At 61.0% G+C, this 17770-nt stretch overlaps 1 protein-coding gene across 1 annotated transcript; it reads left to right on the top strand.

The window, feature by feature from the left end:
* The first annotated feature begins 1115 nt into the window (after positions 1 to 1115).
* TRPV6 (transient receptor potential cation channel subfamily V member 6) lies at positions 1116 to 17732 on the top strand. Its single transcript, XM_055138875.1, has 15 exons — positions 1116 to 1258; positions 10391 to 10488; positions 10577 to 10699; positions 11335 to 11472; positions 11711 to 11809; positions 11889 to 12064; positions 12400 to 12546; positions 12634 to 12846; positions 13469 to 13555; positions 13653 to 13729; positions 13925 to 14090; positions 14397 to 14463; positions 15417 to 15685; positions 16804 to 16910; positions 17141 to 17732. The coding sequence occupies exons 1-15, from the start codon at positions 1131 to 1133 to the stop codon at positions 17448 to 17450; spliced, it is 2205 nt and encodes a 734-aa protein (XP_054994850.1). The 5' UTR covers positions 1116 to 1130; the 3' UTR covers positions 17451 to 17732.
* Positions 17733 to 17770: the final 38 nt, after the last annotated feature.

The following is a 17770-nucleotide window of genomic DNA, read 5'->3' as shown; positions in this document are numbered from 1 at the left end:
CCCAGGGATGGGGGCGCAAGGCTGGAGAGGCACAGGCTGGGGGTCCCAGGGATGGGAGTGCAGGGCGGGTGGGCTTTGGCATCAGGTGGTGACTGGCAGTGCTGTGGCCTGGTGGTTGCGTTCCCTTCCTGAGCTTCATTTCTCCCCTCAGTCAAAGGCGGGCACCTGCTTCGTGCTCCTGGGCAGTAGCTGTGGAAGGTTCTGGAGAGGCTCCTGTTTAACCCTTTAGAACAGTCCTTGCTATCCATCTAAGACACCCACAGAAGCAGGGACCCTGTGTGTCTCTGGCCCATCATTTATGTCACGGGGTGGGGGGAGTGTCCCAGGGCTCAGGGGGCAGGGGTCTGCTCATTGTCTGTGTACCTGGGGGGTCAATACTGTCCTGCGCACAAGCATGGCTCCCCCTGGCCCTCTGGCCCGGAAGCCAGAAGGGGTCCCAGGCTGGGTGCCTTCAGCAGACGCTGCCAGTCTCAGTTCTCTGGAACTTCCCCAGCGAGAGCACTGGAGTCTCCCGGGCCGGCTCAGTGGGAAGCCACATGCTGGGAGGGAAGACCGTCAAGGGGCCGTGGGGGTCGACAGAAGCCCCCTGAGAAAGGAGGCCGCTAGCCCCTGGGCTCCCGGTGCGTGACTGGCCACTCCTCCCTGCCTCTCACTGTTTCCAGTCTGGCAGGCTGGGCTGATCTGTCCAGACCTTTCTATAAGTCACCGGTGTCCCAAAGTCCAAGCGCGGCCTCCCGTCCTTCCGTGGCCCGGCCCGGGAGGCAGGAAATGGAGCGGGTGTCCCTGAGAGGGAAACCCGTGCCACGGCGGGCCCGGAAGGGCTGGGGGCCTGTCTCTTTAAATCTCAGGTAATTTGGGAGCAGAGGGAGTGTCCACCGGGCTCCTCCCTGGCTCACTCCCAGGAGGAGTTCCAGGCTGGGCGCAATCCGGCTCTGTCACTTCTCTCCGTCTGTCCAGTTGTCTGTCTGTCCAGGCGGTCCCCTGGCTGCCCGGGCCAGGCGGGATAGACCAAGGGAGTTCTTGGGCGAGAGGCCAGGCCGGCCCTTGGGAGGGCCCATGTGGTCCCAAGGCTGAGTCCACTCTGGGTCTGGCCTTGGCCTCAGCCCCCCCAAGGAGCCGGCCCGGACCCCATGGGTTTGTCTCTGCCCAGGGAGAAGGGGCTGATTCTCTGCCTGTGGAGAAAGTTCTGCAGGTGGTTCCAGAGACAGGAGCTATGGACCCAGAGCCGAGATGAGCTGAACCTGCTGCAGCAGCAGAGGTAAGGGCCGCTCGCCCCATCCCGCACCCGGCACCCCTGCCTCCCTCCTCCTCCTCCTCCTCCTCCTCCTCCTCCTCCTCCTCCTCCTCCTCCTCCTTCCCCCCTCTCCTCCGCTGCCCTCCCTGCCTTTGTTTGGCACCTCTCTCTGGACAGCGTGTCCTTCCAGGCCTGGCCTCTTGAGAGCACTCCATCCCGAGAGTTTTGGGGCAGGGCAGGGCGCTCCCCAGGTGTGAGGTGGGTAGGGTCCGGGAGGCGGGGGTCTCTACCATCCAGCCCAGTGAGCCAGCCCCTCTATCCAGGGCCGCTTCCAGGCGCTGGCCGGCCGGGCCCCTGCCTCCTCCAACTCCCGCACCCACCCACCCACCCCCACTCAGCCGATGGCTGGCCAGACTCAGGGCTTGCCCGCTGTCTGCTCTCACCCCTCCTGGGCCCGTGAACACGGTGGGCATGGCTCAGTGGGGGCATGAATGAATGGAGTGGTGGACGAGTGAGTGAGCGGATGGAGTGAGTGGATGAATGAATGAATGAATGAGTGAATGATGAGGCAGAAGGGGACGCAGCCTGCACAGATGCGTTGTGTGGCATGGGGCACTGGACAGGCACCCACAGTGGGTCGCTAAGTGTTGGGGGCCCTGCAGAGGAACACAGGGGCCCCAGTGCTGGGTTCACGGTCTCTCCTGGGAGCCAGGGGCCTGGGCCGAAATCACAGCCGTGCCTAGGGGCATCGCACCTGGGGCTCTCAGCTCCTGGAAACTTCCCGAAGCTCCTTTGAGGCTCTTCTCCCCCCCCCCTCTGACTCTCCTGGGGGGCTGCAGGGTTCGACTGGAGGGGGGACAGGAGAGGAGAGGATGGACCAGGGGGTGGGGAGCCTCAGGCTGCTTCAGAGGCAGGGACCGAGGCTGTTCCTGGGGGAAGTTGAAACATTTGTGCCTGGAGGTCTCTCACCTGCCAAAGAACGCTCTCTATCTCTGTCTCTGTCTCTGCCTCTCTTTCTGTCTTTCTCTAAATTGAATTTGACTTCCTGTCTCTCAAACTTGCCACCCACAGAAAGGGTCTGTTTGGCTCCTCTCTCTTCTCTCTCTCTCTCCATCCCTCTCTCTCCCTTCTCTCTCCATCCCTCTCTCTCTCCCTCTCAATCTCCCTTTCCCTCTCTCTTTACCTCTCCCCCTCTCCCTCTCTCTTTCCCTCTCTCTGTCTCTCTCCATCTCTCTCTCCTTCTCTCTTCCTCCCTCCCTCTCTCTTCATCCACTCTCTCTTCTTTTCTCTCCATCTCTCTCTCTTTCCCTCTCTCTCCATCTCTCTCCATCCCCCTCTCTTTCTTCCTCTTTCTTCCATTTCTCTCTCCCTCTCTGTCTCCCTCTCCCTCTGTCTTTCTCTCTCTCTACCTCTCTCTGCCTCTCTCTTCCTCTCTGTCTCCGTCTCTCTCTGTATTTCTCTTTCTCTGTCTCTCTACCTCTTTCTCTCTGTGTCTCTTTCTCTCCGTCTCTCTGTCTCTCTGCCTCTTTCTGTCTCTTTCTCTAAATTGAGGTCTGCTTCCTGTCTCTCACGCCTGCCACCCACCTCTCTCCCCCCGGGCCTGGAGACTGGGGTGCAGGCATGTTTGCCTGATGACACACTGGAGCCGCAGAATGGGGCTGTTGTTGGGGACAGCTCTCACCTTCCCACTCCTGGGTCCCCGGGCTGGGGGCACAGGCACCCACAGCCTGGAAGGGGGGCCCAGGGGTGGGGATGCAATGACCTGAGTCATTGACCTGAGTGGGGTATCTCCACTTGTCTTTCTGCCCCAGTTCTTACTGCCACTGGGGGGCCTCACCCGAGCAGGTCTGCGAGGCCCCCACCGTGAGGACCCCAGGGAGCGGGAGGGCAGCCCCGAGAAGGACTTGAATGGCCTTGAGGGCGGCGTCCCGGGCTGTGCCGCCCACCAGCCTGAGTGGAGAGATTTCCATCCGATGCAGGGGTGACCCTGAAGGGCGACGCAGATGTCCTGGGGTGGAGGGACGTGGGGACAGGAGCCGGCACCCACCTTCTCACCTGTGAGCCCCTAAAGCAGCGAGATGCAGAGCCCCGGGAGCAGGCAGGGGGTAGGATGTGTGCTCTGGGAGCACTGTGGGTGAGAGGAGCTGCTGCCGAGAAGGGAGACGGGGGTGCTCCCCGCTGAGGGGACCCGCGGGCTCTCTCCGGCAGACTTCTCTCAGGCCTTAGCAGCCCCTCTGCTGCTGCCGCCACTCCGGGCGTCCCGGCCTCACTCTCAAACCCTTCCCCGTCTCCTTCAGCAACCTCCCCCCGGGGCCCTGCGACTTAGGGGGCACCCGCCGGGCCTGTGGGCACCGAGTCTGCCACCTGCCCTGCTCTCGGGATGCCCCCGGCCTTTGACAGGGGGAGCTTGGGGCCACTCCGAGCCCAGTGCTTGGGAGTCATTCCTGGCGGGGTTCGAGGACACATCCAAGGCCGGGGATGGGAACCCCAGGGCTGCTGCATGCCACCGACCCCGACTCCGGCCCCCCAGCCATGTCCGTGGCCCCACCCATGATCTTGGGCCCGAGTGGACCCCCTCGGCGCCTTTGTAGGTCGAACAAGCCGGTATTCCTTGTTCCAAAGGGCAGAAATGGGTGTCGGGGAGCAGTTTCCGGCTTCAGCTGCCGTGGGTCCAGTGGCTGAGGCTGCCCCGGAGACCCCAGAGAGGCTCCCTCCCTCCCCAGCCCCTCGCCCCAGCCCCGCCTCCTCCGCTGGCACCTTCTCTGCGCAGCCCCTGCAGGCCAGAGTCTGCGAGCACTGTGAGTGGGAGTCTCCGGCCCTCAGACACATGTGCTGCAGGTGGGGGCAGGGGGGCGAGGGGGGCGCACAGCAGCCCCAGCCCAGCCGTCTCGGCTTCCCCTGTCCTTGTCCATAACGGGGTGCAGGGATGTGTCCCCCACAGAGTCGTGCAAACTATCTCCCCCACACGCCACTGTTCCACTGTTCCTTCCTTTCATGTGGTCACCACTCGGGACTGAAACACCCCCACCCCCCCAAGAAAAAAATTGGGAAGAGTCACAAAACTAGAAGAACCACATAATTGAGTGGTGAAAGCCTGCGGCTAGGTTCCTGGGCGAGTCTGCAGCTTTAACTCTGTGTGAACCGGCTCTGACGGGGGCGGGGGCCGGGGGGCGCGGGGGGGGGGTATGCCTCAGTTTCCTTTCTTGAAAAGCTCAAGAATGGCTCAGCCAGCGAGAGGGGGTGATAAGGGCAAACGTGACCCCCAGCGAGCTGCTTCTTTGGAAGCTGAGAGGCACGTTGGTCATGTCAGGATGTTGTGACTTAAAGAAACACAGACCCCCCGAACGGCAACTCCCGGTGCTGGCGGGAACTTGGTCCTGTCAGAGGGACCCCCAGGGAAGGGCCCCGGGAACCATCCTCCAAGGAGCCCGTGAGCCACCCCCCCATGCTGGCGCATGTGTCTGAGAGGGTGATGGGGAGAAATCAGCGACCCTCCTGTGCCTCCCAGTCAGCCCCTCCTCAACCCCCCGTGATCCCAGACAAAGGGACTGAGAAGAGGCTCTGGGAAGGCTCGTGTGGACAAGTCACGGCAGGCTGCAGCTGGACAGGCGCCAGGGCTCCGGCCACTCTCTAGGGCCCGAGGTCCGCCTGGGGTTCTCCTCACACCCTGGGTGCTGACCCAGCATGAAAGCACTTTCCTCTGCAGGCCCCGACCCCGATGCTCACACGGGGCACAGGCGTGCACACACCGCCACACGCACATCGGTAAACACAGACCCCTGTGGACACAGCTGGCACACACAGGGGGGCAAGGTGGTGGGCACTTCGGGGGGGCAGGGACTTCACAGGTGGCACTACAGACGGCATTCATAGGTAGGCACACAGGGGTCGCACAGAGAGGCAAGTACTCACAAGTAGGTGCTCACAGGGAGCACACACAGGTGGAACCCACAATTGGGTACTCGCAGACACAGCCGCAGATTGGTATACAAAAGTGGTGCCCGCAGGTGGCACAGAGGTGGGCACTCACAGGTGACACACAGGTGGACACTCCAGATGAGCACTCAAAGATGGGTACACTCACAGATGGGCACTCACAGATGGGCACACACTGGCACTCACAGACATAAACACACAGATGGGCACTCTAGATGGGCACACCCAGATGGGCACTCACAAGTGGGCACTCACAGACAGCCACATAAAGGTGGGCACTCACAGATGGGCACACACAGGTGGGCACTCACAGATGGGCACAGACAGGTGGGCACACACAGACGGGCACACACAGATGGGAACTCACAGACAGGAACACACAGATGGGCACTCACAGATGGGCACACACAGATGGGCACTCACAGATGGGCACTCACAGACAGGAACACACAGATGGGCACTCCAGATGGGCACAGAGATGTGAACTCACAGAGGGGCACACACAGATGGGTACACAGATGAGCACACACAGGTGGGCACTCATAAGTGGGCACTCACAGGCGGGCACTCACAGGCGGGCACTCCCCCCTGTAGGGAAAGGCGGACAGGGTGAGAGTATGGGAAGTGGGCAAGACCCTCACTAGGGCCCTTGCACACCCGACTGGAGCAGCAATTCAGCCCCTGGGTGCTCTGTGTCTGCCCGGCCACCCTCTGGGGGTGCCACAGTCCACTGCTGTCCCCGACGTTGAGTCTGACCCTGTGCTGTATTAGTAGAGCTCAGCGGGCATCCAGAGAGGGTTCGAGCAGCCAGAGAGGACAGCCTTAGCCTGAACACTGAGGCACAGAGAGGAAGCTGAAGGAGACGGTTTCCGGTTTAGGGCCCGGCAAATCCGTACACGCTTAAGCCCCTTCGCTCTCCTGCAGTTTGGAAACTCTCCCCCTAGGCTTCCTTGGGGGATCCCATTAGCTTGGGCTTCCTTTGAACAATCTCTTAGTAGGTTTTTGATTTCTGAGAAAGTAGTCGGGGGATTTCTCATTCTTTTGAAGGTACAAAAGCCTCCTTTTAAAAGAATACGGTTGCACGGTGAGTGATTCCCCAAAAATCCTCCTTCACGCACATTTGCTGAACTGAAGAGGCTTTATTACCCTGCAGGGGCCGCCGAGCCCCAGAGCCAGGGTTTCAGTGCAGCAACAGCCCCGAACCTGAGTCCGGAACAAAGTTTTAAACATTTCCTCTCGCATCCTAAAGGCTCATCCATCCACTTTCCCATTAGCTAAACCCAGCAAGCACCACCACCGTCCAGAAGCCAGCTGCTTGCGGGCAGCCTTGGATGGTTAAGAAATGTTTTCTACTCGGCACCCACAAGGAGTACTGTGTGATAGCTACTTAGTCTGAACTGGGACTTCCTCTGGGCACCGTGTCCTTGTGTCCTTGGAGGCTCTCGGCCTGCACCCCAGCTATTTTTACACAGCCACCTGCTTCTCTGCTCACTTTGCTTCTCTGCTAACGCAGGGTCACCTCATCACAGGAGATTATGGGGAGTTAGAGCCCAGAATCTGCGCTTCTCCACCCCGGCATGAATGAGACGCGTGACCTCTGTCCTCTTGGCACCAGATGCCTGGACCGTCCCTTCCCAAGGCTCCAAGTCATTGCCAAATCTTTTGGGAAGCAGAGGGGACATCCGTGCCCCAAAGGCAGCTGGATAGCCACGTTTGTAAATACTAGGAGCTGTTGAGATTTCCACAAAGTTAAAAAAATTGATTTGACTATAGGAAAGGTATTTTGTCAGCCTCCTGTCCGTCGCCTCCCACTCAAGGGAGGTAACTGACAGACAGCTGGTATGGAGGTGTAGATTTTGCTCCACATCTAGATTTCTGTGCTGCATTGTTAGTGAGAAACTATCCATGCCCAAGGCACAAGAATCTCTGGATAGGTCCTGTCCTGCCCCCTTCGATGGAGCCCACAGGTGTGGAGGTGGCCGGCTCTGCTGCCCCCTTCTGGCCACGTGCTGCTACTTCAAGGACTGTCTCTGTCTCCCCCGCACCTCCAAGCACTGTCCCCCGCCCCCCTGGGCCGCGTCTGCTTTTTGCCAACCAAAGCAAGTTCGGTCTCAACAAACTCGGTTGCTTTGGCACTGAAACTGTTTTCTTATCGAATCCAGTCTGACCGAGGACACTGGATAGGAATTTCAGAGAAACAGTCACCTAAGCTCTTTGTCTAGGTACATCCTGGGTATGGTGTTAAAAAGAGTTACTAGATGGAGCCGGGATTTGGTTTCAGTGGCAAAGCACAAGTCCATCCCAGATACTGTCCCCAGCCTCCTAGCACCACAGGGCGTGCCCTGCCACCCCGGACCCCTCTGGCACCAGCCCTGCGGGGAGCTACTGTTCCAGCATTGTTCCTTGTGTGTCTCAAAGTCCCGTATCATTGAGCATCTGTTTTATCTGGAAAATCTGCAGGTCGAGGTCTGACAATAGGTCCCTATTCTTTCCAGGTTCGAGAGAGCTGTTGGAAGAGACAGGCAAAGGGCTATAGAGGGCATGGAGGTTTGTAGGGCACCTTGGTGAGCTTGAGGGACCTACAGGAACATGTTGGGGACCCACGCCCTGACCAGCCTTCAGGAACAGGAAGCAGAATTTGGCTGTGGGTCTGAGAGCCCACCGTCCCTTTGCTACGAGCCATCACGCCCTTAGCCAGAGGGGGCAGGATACTGGAAGTCCACTGGGTGGACAGGGCAGGGAAAGGATGCAAAAACGAAGATCTTTTTTTGATATTGAAGAATTCAAAGACTTCATTTTTTGCGTACCCTCTTTAAAAGGATTACTGGAGAGCATATTTTAGCAATCAAGAGTGACTCTAAACACTTAAATTTCTGTTTCCCTTCCACTCCCAAACAAAACAAGGGAAACTAGAAAATAGCGTGTTATACCTCTCCAGGGTGAGGGACAATTTAAAAGAATGTGTAAGGACGGGACAAGGGTCATATATTAAGCAGATGTTGATCAAGTTAAAGGGTATATTAAAAAATTGGTTGTAACAATGTAGCTTATGTAAAAATAAGTTTTCTAAATCACTGTGGGATCTGTTCATGTAATCATAGACTAGAAAATGTGTGTGTGTGTGTGTGTGTGTGTGTGTGTGTGTGTGTGTGTGTACGGGCACTCAGGGAGGGGGGAGGAATTGATAGCGAAATGCTTGAGATAAAACAAGATGAGAGAAATGGGGGAGAAGGCAAAAGTTGAACTCTTAACAAAATCTTGGTCATTTGTCACATGAATCTTGAACTTGTACTAAATCCTTTGAATTACTGAAAAAATAAAAAAGGATGCAAAGATGGGAGAGTGGCTGATGTTTACCTTCCCATGCTACAGAGAGAGAAGAAACAGTATATGTGCAACACACAAAAAAAGGAAATAAAGAGAGGAAGCACTTTGCATTTCTAGGGAAAGGTGTGTGTGTGTGTGTGTGTATGTATTTTGGGGAATATGATATTCTAAGGATCAGAACAGATGGTTGGGAAGTTGGTGGAGGTGACTGCGATGTCAAATACTTGCTTTGCAGCTGTGTTTGCATACCAAACACACTATTTTTTTTTGTTGTTGTTTCACTTACATTGTGTTTGCCCAGGGTGGGCTGAGAGGATGGATGGCTCCTGGAGATAACAGGGAGGGCCAGCCAAGCCGTCCCACCCCTTGGGGACAGTCACCAAGTCATTCAGCCTGCAGGTAGCAGCGAGGCCTGCACTGGGCCCCGTCTCTGGAGCGGGGAGCAGAGTTGAGACAAGACTAAGAGTTGCAAGGGGTTGGTTGGCTCTGGATTCAGGGTGCCAGGGGTGTTAGGACCGGGCCTTGGGCATTGAAGAACAATGTGGTCTGGGATGACGGGGCAAAGGACTGGGTCTACAGAGTGAGAGTGAGGAAGCAGGCGAATGATGCAGGTCACAGAGAGACTGCACCCATCCTTCGGTGTTGAAGGATCCGCAGCATTTGGTGACTGTGATCACCTTTGTTGTTTTTAGGGATTATCTTTGCAGCTTGGAGGAGGCTGGGTTGAGTATAAACAAGGTGCAGGGAGAGAGCTAGTTCGGAGTTTCACTCCTCTTCGGCTGGAGCTGATTCAGTGAGGGTAGTCCGGAGGAGGAGGAGGAGGAGGGGACAGATGGAATGAGGAGAGAATGTTCTGTGTTGGAATGGCTGGGCCTGGGGGCCTGAGGTGGGGACCTGGGGCTCCTGGGGGCCTCTCCCCCAGCTCAGGACTCAAGTTTCCCAGACTGACCAGCACCCCGGGTCCTCAGTAGCCATCCACGGGTAAATCCAGCTATTTCACTGGCGCCCCAAGAAAGGCCAACTCGACTGGCCCAGGGCTGAGAGAGGAACCAGACTGAGAAGAGACCCCCGAGTCTGGCTCTAAAGTGTCTCAGTGGGCGGGGCTGGAGCGATAGCACAGCGGGTAGGGCGTTTGCCTTGCACGCGGCCGACCCGGGTTCGAATCCCAGCATCCCATAAGGTCCCCTGAGCACCGCCAGGGGTGATTCCTGAGTGCATGAACCAGGAGTGACCCCTGTGCATCGCCGGGTGTGACCCAAAAAGCAAAATAAATAAATAAATAAATAAATAAATAAAGCGTCTCAGTGGGGGGTAGGGGGGTGAAGATTTGATGAAAGGAAAGCAAGTCCCTGTTCACGGCAGGAAAACTCCAGAGAGAATTCAGAGGGTCTTTGCTTCCAGAGATGCTCCTGAGGGAGGCGCAGAGAGGGTTAGAGAGACCTGGGGGGCGGCTCTGGGCAGAAGGGACCCCCTCCCTAACCTGCCCTGCCACTACACGAGCGCGCGCGCAAAAACACACACACACACACACACACACACACACACACACACGGCGGGAATGCTCCCTGCGGATACTGCAGGCCCGGGCCAAGCCACCGTCCCGGCACCCCTGCCCGGGAAAACAGGCTTATCTCGGCAGGCGTCCCTGGGCACGGAGCATAAAGCTGGGCTGTGCCCGAGGTCAGGAGGGCAGGGGTGAGTGTTTGACTCCTCCCAGCCCTCCACGCACAGACGACAGCCCCCCCTCCCCCCAGCCCGGTGCCCACGGGCCTGCCCCCACCGCAGCTGAAAAGGGTCTTGTCACCTGCCTCGGGGAGCAGGGGGTGGTGGGGGTCATTATGCCGACGCCACCGTCTCTCTGGTGAAGCCACTGCTGTCCCCCCCACCCCCCAGGATCTGGGAGTCCCCCTTCCTGCTGGCCGCCAAGGAGAATGACGTGCAGGCGCTCCACAAGCTGCTGCAGTACGAGACCTGCGAGGTGCACCAGAAAGGTGAGGGGCGCCCCCGGCCCGGCCCCTCTGGCCCAGCCTGCCACCTCCGCCCCCCACACACTCTCCCCCCCCCCCCCGTGCTCGCCAGGGGCCCTGGGGGAGACGGCGCTGCACATCGCCGCGCTCTACGACAACCTGGAGGCGGCCGTGGTGCTCATGGACGCCGCCCCCGAGCTGGTCTTCGAGCCCATGATGTCGGAGCTGTATGAGGGTGAGGGCCCCGCGGGGCTGCTCTGCCTGCAGAGCTGGGGGGTAGGGGGGGGGCGCGCTCGAGCCCCGGTTCCCTCCACTTACTTTACTGCCCGCCCTCCACAGCTGCCCCTGACACGCGCAGAGCTGGGTGGGGGCAGGAGTATGCTCCTCAAGGAACCCTGAGGGTCCATCCACCTTCCCCTCCTCCTTCTCCTCTCCTCCTCTCCTCCTCCTCTTCCTCCCCCTCCTCCTTCTCCTCTCCTCCTCCTCCTCCTCCCCCTCCTCCTCTCCTCCTCCTCCTCCTCCCCCTCCTCCTCTCCTCCTTCTCCTCCTCCCCCTCCTCCTTCTCCTCTCCTCCTCCTTCTCCTCTCCTCCTCCTCCTCTTTTATCTCCTCTTCCTCCTCCTGCTCTTCCTCCTCCTCCTCCTCTCCTCCTTCTCCTCCTCCCCCTTCCCTCCTCTCCCACTCCTCCTCCCTCCACCTCCTCCCCTCCTCCTCCTCTCCTTCTCCTCCTCCTCCTCTCCTTCTTCCCTCCTCCTCCTCCCCCCCGCCCCCCCCACACCCCAGCTGCCCAGAAGGAGATGACCACAGCGGGAGGGGTTCTCTGGGGCCCCGCAGAACCCGGGCTCCCCGTGACGGGGTCTCTGGGCTCCAGGTCAGACGGCCCTGCACATCGCCATCGTCAACCAGAACGTGAACTTGGTGCGCGCCCTGCTCGCCCGCGGCGCCAGCGTCTCGGCCAGGGCCACGGGCACCGCCTTCCAGCTCAGCCCGCGCAACCTCATCTACTTCGGTGGGAGCCGGCCCGGCCCGGGGAAGGGGGGCGCGGGGGCAGGAGCCCAGGAGGGGGCAGGGGGCAGGTCTGTGCCTGGGGCCCCGAGGGTTGGTGGGCGGGCAGGGCAGCGCCCCTCCCTGCCCCGCCTGGTCCTGCTGCCCAGGGCCTCTCCCGGGGAGCAGAGGGCCGGCCTGGGGAGCCCTGCCCTGCCCTGCCCTGCCCGCGCCGTCCCCCCACGAGCCCTGTGTGTCCCCAGGGGAGCACCCCTTGTCCTTCGCCGCCTGCGTGGGCAGCGAGGAGATCGTGAGGCTGCTCCTGGAGCACGGCGCCGACCTCCGCGCCCAGGACGCGCTGGGTGAGCACCGGGCCGGGAGGGCAGACTGGCTGGGCCAGAGGCGGGCACGGCCACTGACCCCCGCGTGCCCCGCCCGCAGGCAACACGGTGCTGCACATCCTCACCCTGCAGCCCAACAAAACGTTCGCCTGCCAGATGTACAACCTGCTGCTGTCCTACGACGGGCTGGGCGGCCAGCTGCAGTCCCTGGACCTCGTGCCCAACCACCAGGGCCTCACCCCCTTCAAGCTGGCGGGCGTGGAGGGCAACACGGTGGTGAGGGCGCCCCACCCCCTGCCCGCGGCCCTCCTCCTGACCCCTGCGGGTTGGGGTCAAAGGTCATCCCGAGGCATCACCTGGTTTTTAGAGCTTTTGTTTCAGATTTGAGGCTCTCTTGACCCCTTCAGCCAGGGCCACCCCACTGTCCCCGCCTCCGGGGTCCTGTCATTGCTCGCAGCTGTAGCCCCCCAAGTCTCGCGCCTCCCCCCTTCTCCCTTCCCGCGGGGTTACAGGACAGAAGAGCAGTTGGCCCTCCCTGTGCGCTGTCCTCGCAGACACGCGGTCCCGGCACTCTGGGCCCGCCCCCCTGAAGCCCCCCCTGGACCCCCCAGATGTTCCAGCACCTGCTGCAGAAGCGGAAGCACATCCAGTGGACGTACGGGCCGCTGAGCTCCACCCTGTACGACCTCACGGAGATCGACTCCTCGGGGGACGAGCCCTCCCTGCTGGAACTGATCGTCACCACCAAGAAGCGCGAGGTCCGGGCCGGCGGGGGGCCGGGCGGGGGGCGGCCCGGGGGCACCCGGCTCTCTCCCTGAGCGCCGGGCCGCGGGCTCTCTGCGCAGGCGCGCCAGATCCTGGACCAGACGCCCGTGAAGGAGCTGGTGAGCCTCAAGTGGAAGCGGTACGGGCGGCCCTACTTCTGCCTGCTGGGCGCCGTCTACCTGCTCTACCTCGTCTGCTTCACCGTGTGCTGCGTCTACCGGCCCCTGAAGCCCCGGACCGACAACCGCACCAGCCCGCGCGACACCACCATCCTGCAGCAGAAGCCCCTGCAGGTCGGCCGGGCGCCTGATCCTCCCCGCAGCTCCTCCTCCTCCCGCTCCCGCTCCTCCTGCTGCTCCTCCTCTGTCTGATCTTCCTGCTCCTCCTCCTTTTCCTCTTCCTCTGCTCCCCCTGCTCTTCCTCCATCCCCTCCTCCTCCCCCTCAGCTCCTCCTCCCGCTCCCCCTCCTCCTGCTGCTCCTCCTCTGTCTGCTCTTCCTGCTCCTCCTCCTCCTTTTCCTCTTCCTGCTCCTCCTGCTCTTCCTCCATCCCCTCCTCCTCCCCCTCCTCTCCTTCTTCTACTTTGGTCTTGGGCCATACCCAGCCGTGCTCAGGGCTGACTCCTGGCTCTGCACTCAAGCTCCGAGACGATCCAGGATGTGGGGGGTTGAACTCAGGTTGGCTGCAGGCAAGGCCAGCACCTTCCCCCCTGGCCCTGGCTCTGGCCGTGGGTCTCTGCACTTCCTTTCTCACACTGGGATCCTCTGCCTGCCCTCCATCCCCGGGGCCCACCTCACAAAGTCAGCAACACCACATCTGAAGGGGGTGGGGGCGGCGTGCCGGGCCGGGCAGGGTTACGGGGTCAGGCAGCTGTGACTAATCCTCAGGGCTCCGTTGTCCCCCAACCCAACTTCAGGAGGCCTACGAGAGCCCCCAGGATCACCTCAGGCTGGTGGGGGAGCTGGTGACGGTGGTGGGGGCGGTCATCGTCCTGCTGGTAGAGGTGAGTCACGGGCCGGACCGGGGGCGGGGGCAGGGGCTGTCTGTGAGGGGCGGGCCAACCGGAGCCGCCAAGCACAACACCCATCTCCCCTCCCCAGATCCCAGACATCTTCCGCTTGGGTGTCACCCGCTTCTTTGGACACACCATCCTCGGGGGGCCGTTTCACGTCCTCCTGTGAGTCTCCCCACCCTCATGCATCCCGCCCTCGAGCTGCAGCCCCTGCTTCACCCCCAGCCCCCACTCAGCGCCGGGACTCCAGGCTTCTGCCCCCAAGACGCACACAGTCCCGAGGGTGGAGCTGGCGAAGGCAGCGGCGGGGGAGGGGGCGGGTGTCGGGGGTGTCCCGTGACGGCTGCCCGCTCTCCCCAGCATCACGTACGCCTGCATGGTGCTGGTGACCATGGTGATGCGACTCTCCAGCACCCACGGCGAGGTGGTGCCCATGTCCATCGCCCTGGTGCTGGGCTGGTGCAACGTCATGTACTTCGCCCGAGGCTTCCAGATGCTGGGCCCCTTCACCATCATGATCCAGAAGGTCTGTGCAGCCCCCCAGCCCCCAACCCCTGGGAGAACGGGGGGAGGGGCGGGGCTGCCCCACTTCCGGGCAGGGTCAGGTCCTCCACTCACCGACCTGGCTGGCCACACGTGGTCGCCCCCATCCTCAGCCCCTCCAGCAACGTGCCATCATTCTAGTTCCTGTGCCACACAGACCAGGAGATGGGGTCTGGGGGGCCACGGGGTGCCCACGGGCCCTGAGAACAGGACAGGCTACTACTGGGCATCTCAGGCTACACTGGGGAGGGGCCCTGGTGAAAGTCTTTCCCCCCTTGCCTCCACCTAGATGATCTTTGGGGACCTGATGCGCTTCTGCTGGCTCATGGCTGTGGTCATCCTGGGCTTTGCTTCGGGTGAGATGCCTGTCTGGGAGGGGCCGAGGCAGGGGAAGCTTCACGGGCTAAGGGTGCCCCTGAGCCTCTGGATAAACTCACTTGGGGGTGGGGGCCCCTGGGGTGGGGGAGAGGGAATCAGAGCGGGGAGACAGAAATCAGAAGGAGGAGGCAGAAATCAGAGGGGAAGGCGGAAGTCAGGGGGAGGTGGCAGTCAGAGGGAAGAGGCAGAAATCAGAGGAGGAGGCGGAAGTCGGGGGGGGGGGTGGAAGTCAGAGGGGGGAGATGGGAGTCAGAGGGAGGAGGCAGAAATCAGAGGAGGAGGTGGAAGTCAGAGGGGGAGGTGGAAGTCAGAGGGGGAAGATGGGAGTCAGAGGGGGATAGTGGGAGTCAGAGGGGGGAGTGGAATCCAGAGGGGGGAGGAGGGGGAGGCAGAAATCAGAAGAGGGAAGGCAGGAATCAGAGGGAGGAGGAAGTCCCTCTGATTCCTGGAAGTCAGAGGGGGGAGGCAGAAATCAGAAGGGGGAGGCAGGAATCAGAGGGAGGAGGCAGAGATCAGAGGAGGTGGAAGTCAGAGGAGGAGGCGGAAGTCAGAAGGGGAGGTGGAAGTCAGGGCGGGAGGTCGTAGTTGGAAGCGGGGAAGGTGAGAGTTGGAGGGCGGAGGTGAAGGTCAGAACAGGGAGGTGAAGTCAGAGGGGGAAAGTGGGAGTCAAAGGGAAGGGGCAGAAGTCAAAGTAGTGAGGCAGAAGTTAGAGATGGGAGGTGGTAGAGGGGCAGGTGGTAGTCAGAGGAGGGAGGCGGAAGTCAGAGGGACCACGCAGAGGATGACCTGTCCCCCAGAGGGGATGCAGGATCGGGGGTGGGGAGGAGACTGCTACCCAGGACAGGATGCAGGAAGCCAAGGCCACGGGCTCCCTGGGGCCCCTGTGCATCTGTGGTCGCCATGGTAACTCTCATCCCCTTGGGTGGAGCAGCCTTCTATATCATCTTCCAGACAGAGGACCCCGACGAGCTGGGCCACTTCTACGACTACCCCATGTCCCTGTTCAGCACCTTTGAGCTGTTCCTCACCATCATCGACGGGCCGGCCAACTACGACGTGGACCTGCCCTTCATGTACAGCATCACCTACGCGGCCTTCGCCATCATCGCCACGCTGCTCATGCTCAACCTGCTGATCGCCATGATGGGCGACACGCACTGGAGGGTGGCCCACGAGCGCGACGAGCTCTGGCGGGCACAGGTGAGGCCCCCGGCCGCTGCCCCCTAGCCGCCCAGTGGGGCGGGAACAAAGGCCAACCCCAGCCAGAGGCTGTTAGGACCCCAGATGAGATTTGAACCGAGTGTGTTTCAATGAGTCGTTCATTCATTATTGAAAATTATAAAATCCCTTAGCAAGCTGGGAGTCAACACACCTTTCTTCACCGAGCAGACGAAAACCCTGAGTACCTTACCCAGTGCCACATGTTGGGAAGTTTGTCCCTGTCCCTTACAGAAGGAAGCTCTTTGGATGCTTCTTGCAGACCTGGTTTCAAAGGTTGCAAATTCCCCAAGCTTTGGACGGTTTTTGCCCGGTAAATAATGTGATACAAAGCGTAACAGGGGCCGGGGAGGAGCCATACGCCCATGATGACGATATAGCCTCGAAGAATTCCTCCTCACCCTTTTCTCAAAGAGTAAAAGCCTTTTTTTTTTTAACCCCCCCTCTCTCTTGAAGTCAACAGAATAGGAACCAACCAGAAATAAACCAAAACGGTGACTAAAACAGCTTTCAGTACATTCTGTTATGGGATTTCAAAAAAAAAAAAAAAAAAGGAGTATCACACCTTCTTGGCGATATATAAGTCTGCATAATTTGACCCAGAAACAGTGCGAGTTTTTAAAAAAAAAAAAAAATGCCACACCAACCTCCCCCAGGTAGCAGATGCTGTCTTTGGCCCCGGAGAGAAACACAACGCAGTTGGGGACAAAAGGCCTGGGGACATACGGCCGCAGAGCATCCTCTGAAACACCCAGAGCGTCTCTCTGCCTGCCTGCAGAAACCATCTTGTTAAAATAAAAGTGGGAATCCCCCGAAAGTGGGCGTCGGTGGAACTGAGGCTCCGGGAGCCTGCACCAGATGAGGCTAGCTCAGGCAGGAGGGCGGTTTTACCCCTGCAAGCTCTCCCCCACCAGCTGCCTGGGCCAGATGTTGGAGCCTGCAGCGCCCCCGAAGCCCTCCCTGTAGCTCTTACTCAACCCAGCCACTCCTGAGTCTCTCCTACGCCCTCCCCCTTGGAGAGGACGGCACGCACCCCTGCACATCACCTGGCGACTCCCAGCCCAGGCTCGGCCTTCCCCTCTGCTCCCCGACCCCTGCAGGTCGTGGCCACCACGGTGATGCTGGAGCGGAAGCTGCCCCGCTTCCTGTGGCCTCGCTCTGGGATCTGCGGGCGCGAGTACGGCCTGGGGGACCGCTGGTTCCTGCGGTGAGTGCCCCCGGGTGGGTGGGCTGCGGGGTCCTGCCCATAGACGGGAGGTGAGGGACCCCGGGGAGGGGGCCTGGGTTCCCGCAGGGCTGCAGGACCGCTGAAGAGCAGGAGGACGGCGAAGGGAGGATGCGGCGGGCCAGGACAGCAGCCCCCGCCCCCGCCCACGCCCCCCTCACCTCCCCCCCCTCGGGCTGGGCTGTCCGCGCTCACGCCGGCTGCGTCCCCAGGGTGGAGGACAGGCAGGACCTGAACCGGCAGCGGATCCAGCGCTACGCACAGGCCTTCCACACCCTGAGCCCCGACGACGGCGGCGACGGCGGCGACAAGGACGGGGACAAGGACGGGGACAAGCCGCAGCCCCTGCCGGGCGCCCACCTGTGCCTCCCCAGCCCCTCCGTGTCGCGGAGCACCTCCCGGAGCAGCACCAACTGGGAGCGGCTGCGCCAGGGGGCGCTGCGGAGCGAGGTGCTGAGCGAGATGCGGGGCGTGGTCAACAGGGCGCTGGAGCCCTGGGAGGCCTGGGAGTACCAGATCTGACGCCCCCCAGGCCAGGGCGGGGAGAGCCGCTTCCTGAACTCGCACACGCCGGGAGTCACGGGGCCTCGGCACCCACACAGGGTCAGACTGAGAGGCAGCTGCAGCCCCGGCGCCTGCCTGGAGGCGGTGCGTGTGCTCAGGGCCCAGAGGGAAGTTCGCTGCACTGTCAGAGCAAAGCACTTTAAGGACGACGGGCTGGCCTCTCCGGGAGGGCCCCCGTTTCAGGCCAGTGTCAGAGTGGGAGGGGGGCAGCCCCTCCCCAGGGAGCTGTGGACAGCTGGGAGGGAGCACTGCTTTGGGAGGAGGGGTGAAGCTGGGGG

Source organism: Sorex araneus, chromosome 1, assembly GCF_027595985.1.
Source record: "Sorex araneus isolate mSorAra2 chromosome 1, mSorAra2.pri, whole genome shotgun sequence".
NCBI classification, from domain to species: Eukaryota; Metazoa; Chordata; class Mammalia; order Eulipotyphla; family Soricidae; genus Sorex; species Sorex araneus.
Note: the sequence above shows the minus strand (reverse complement) of the source record. Positions and strands in the feature narration are given on the sequence as shown.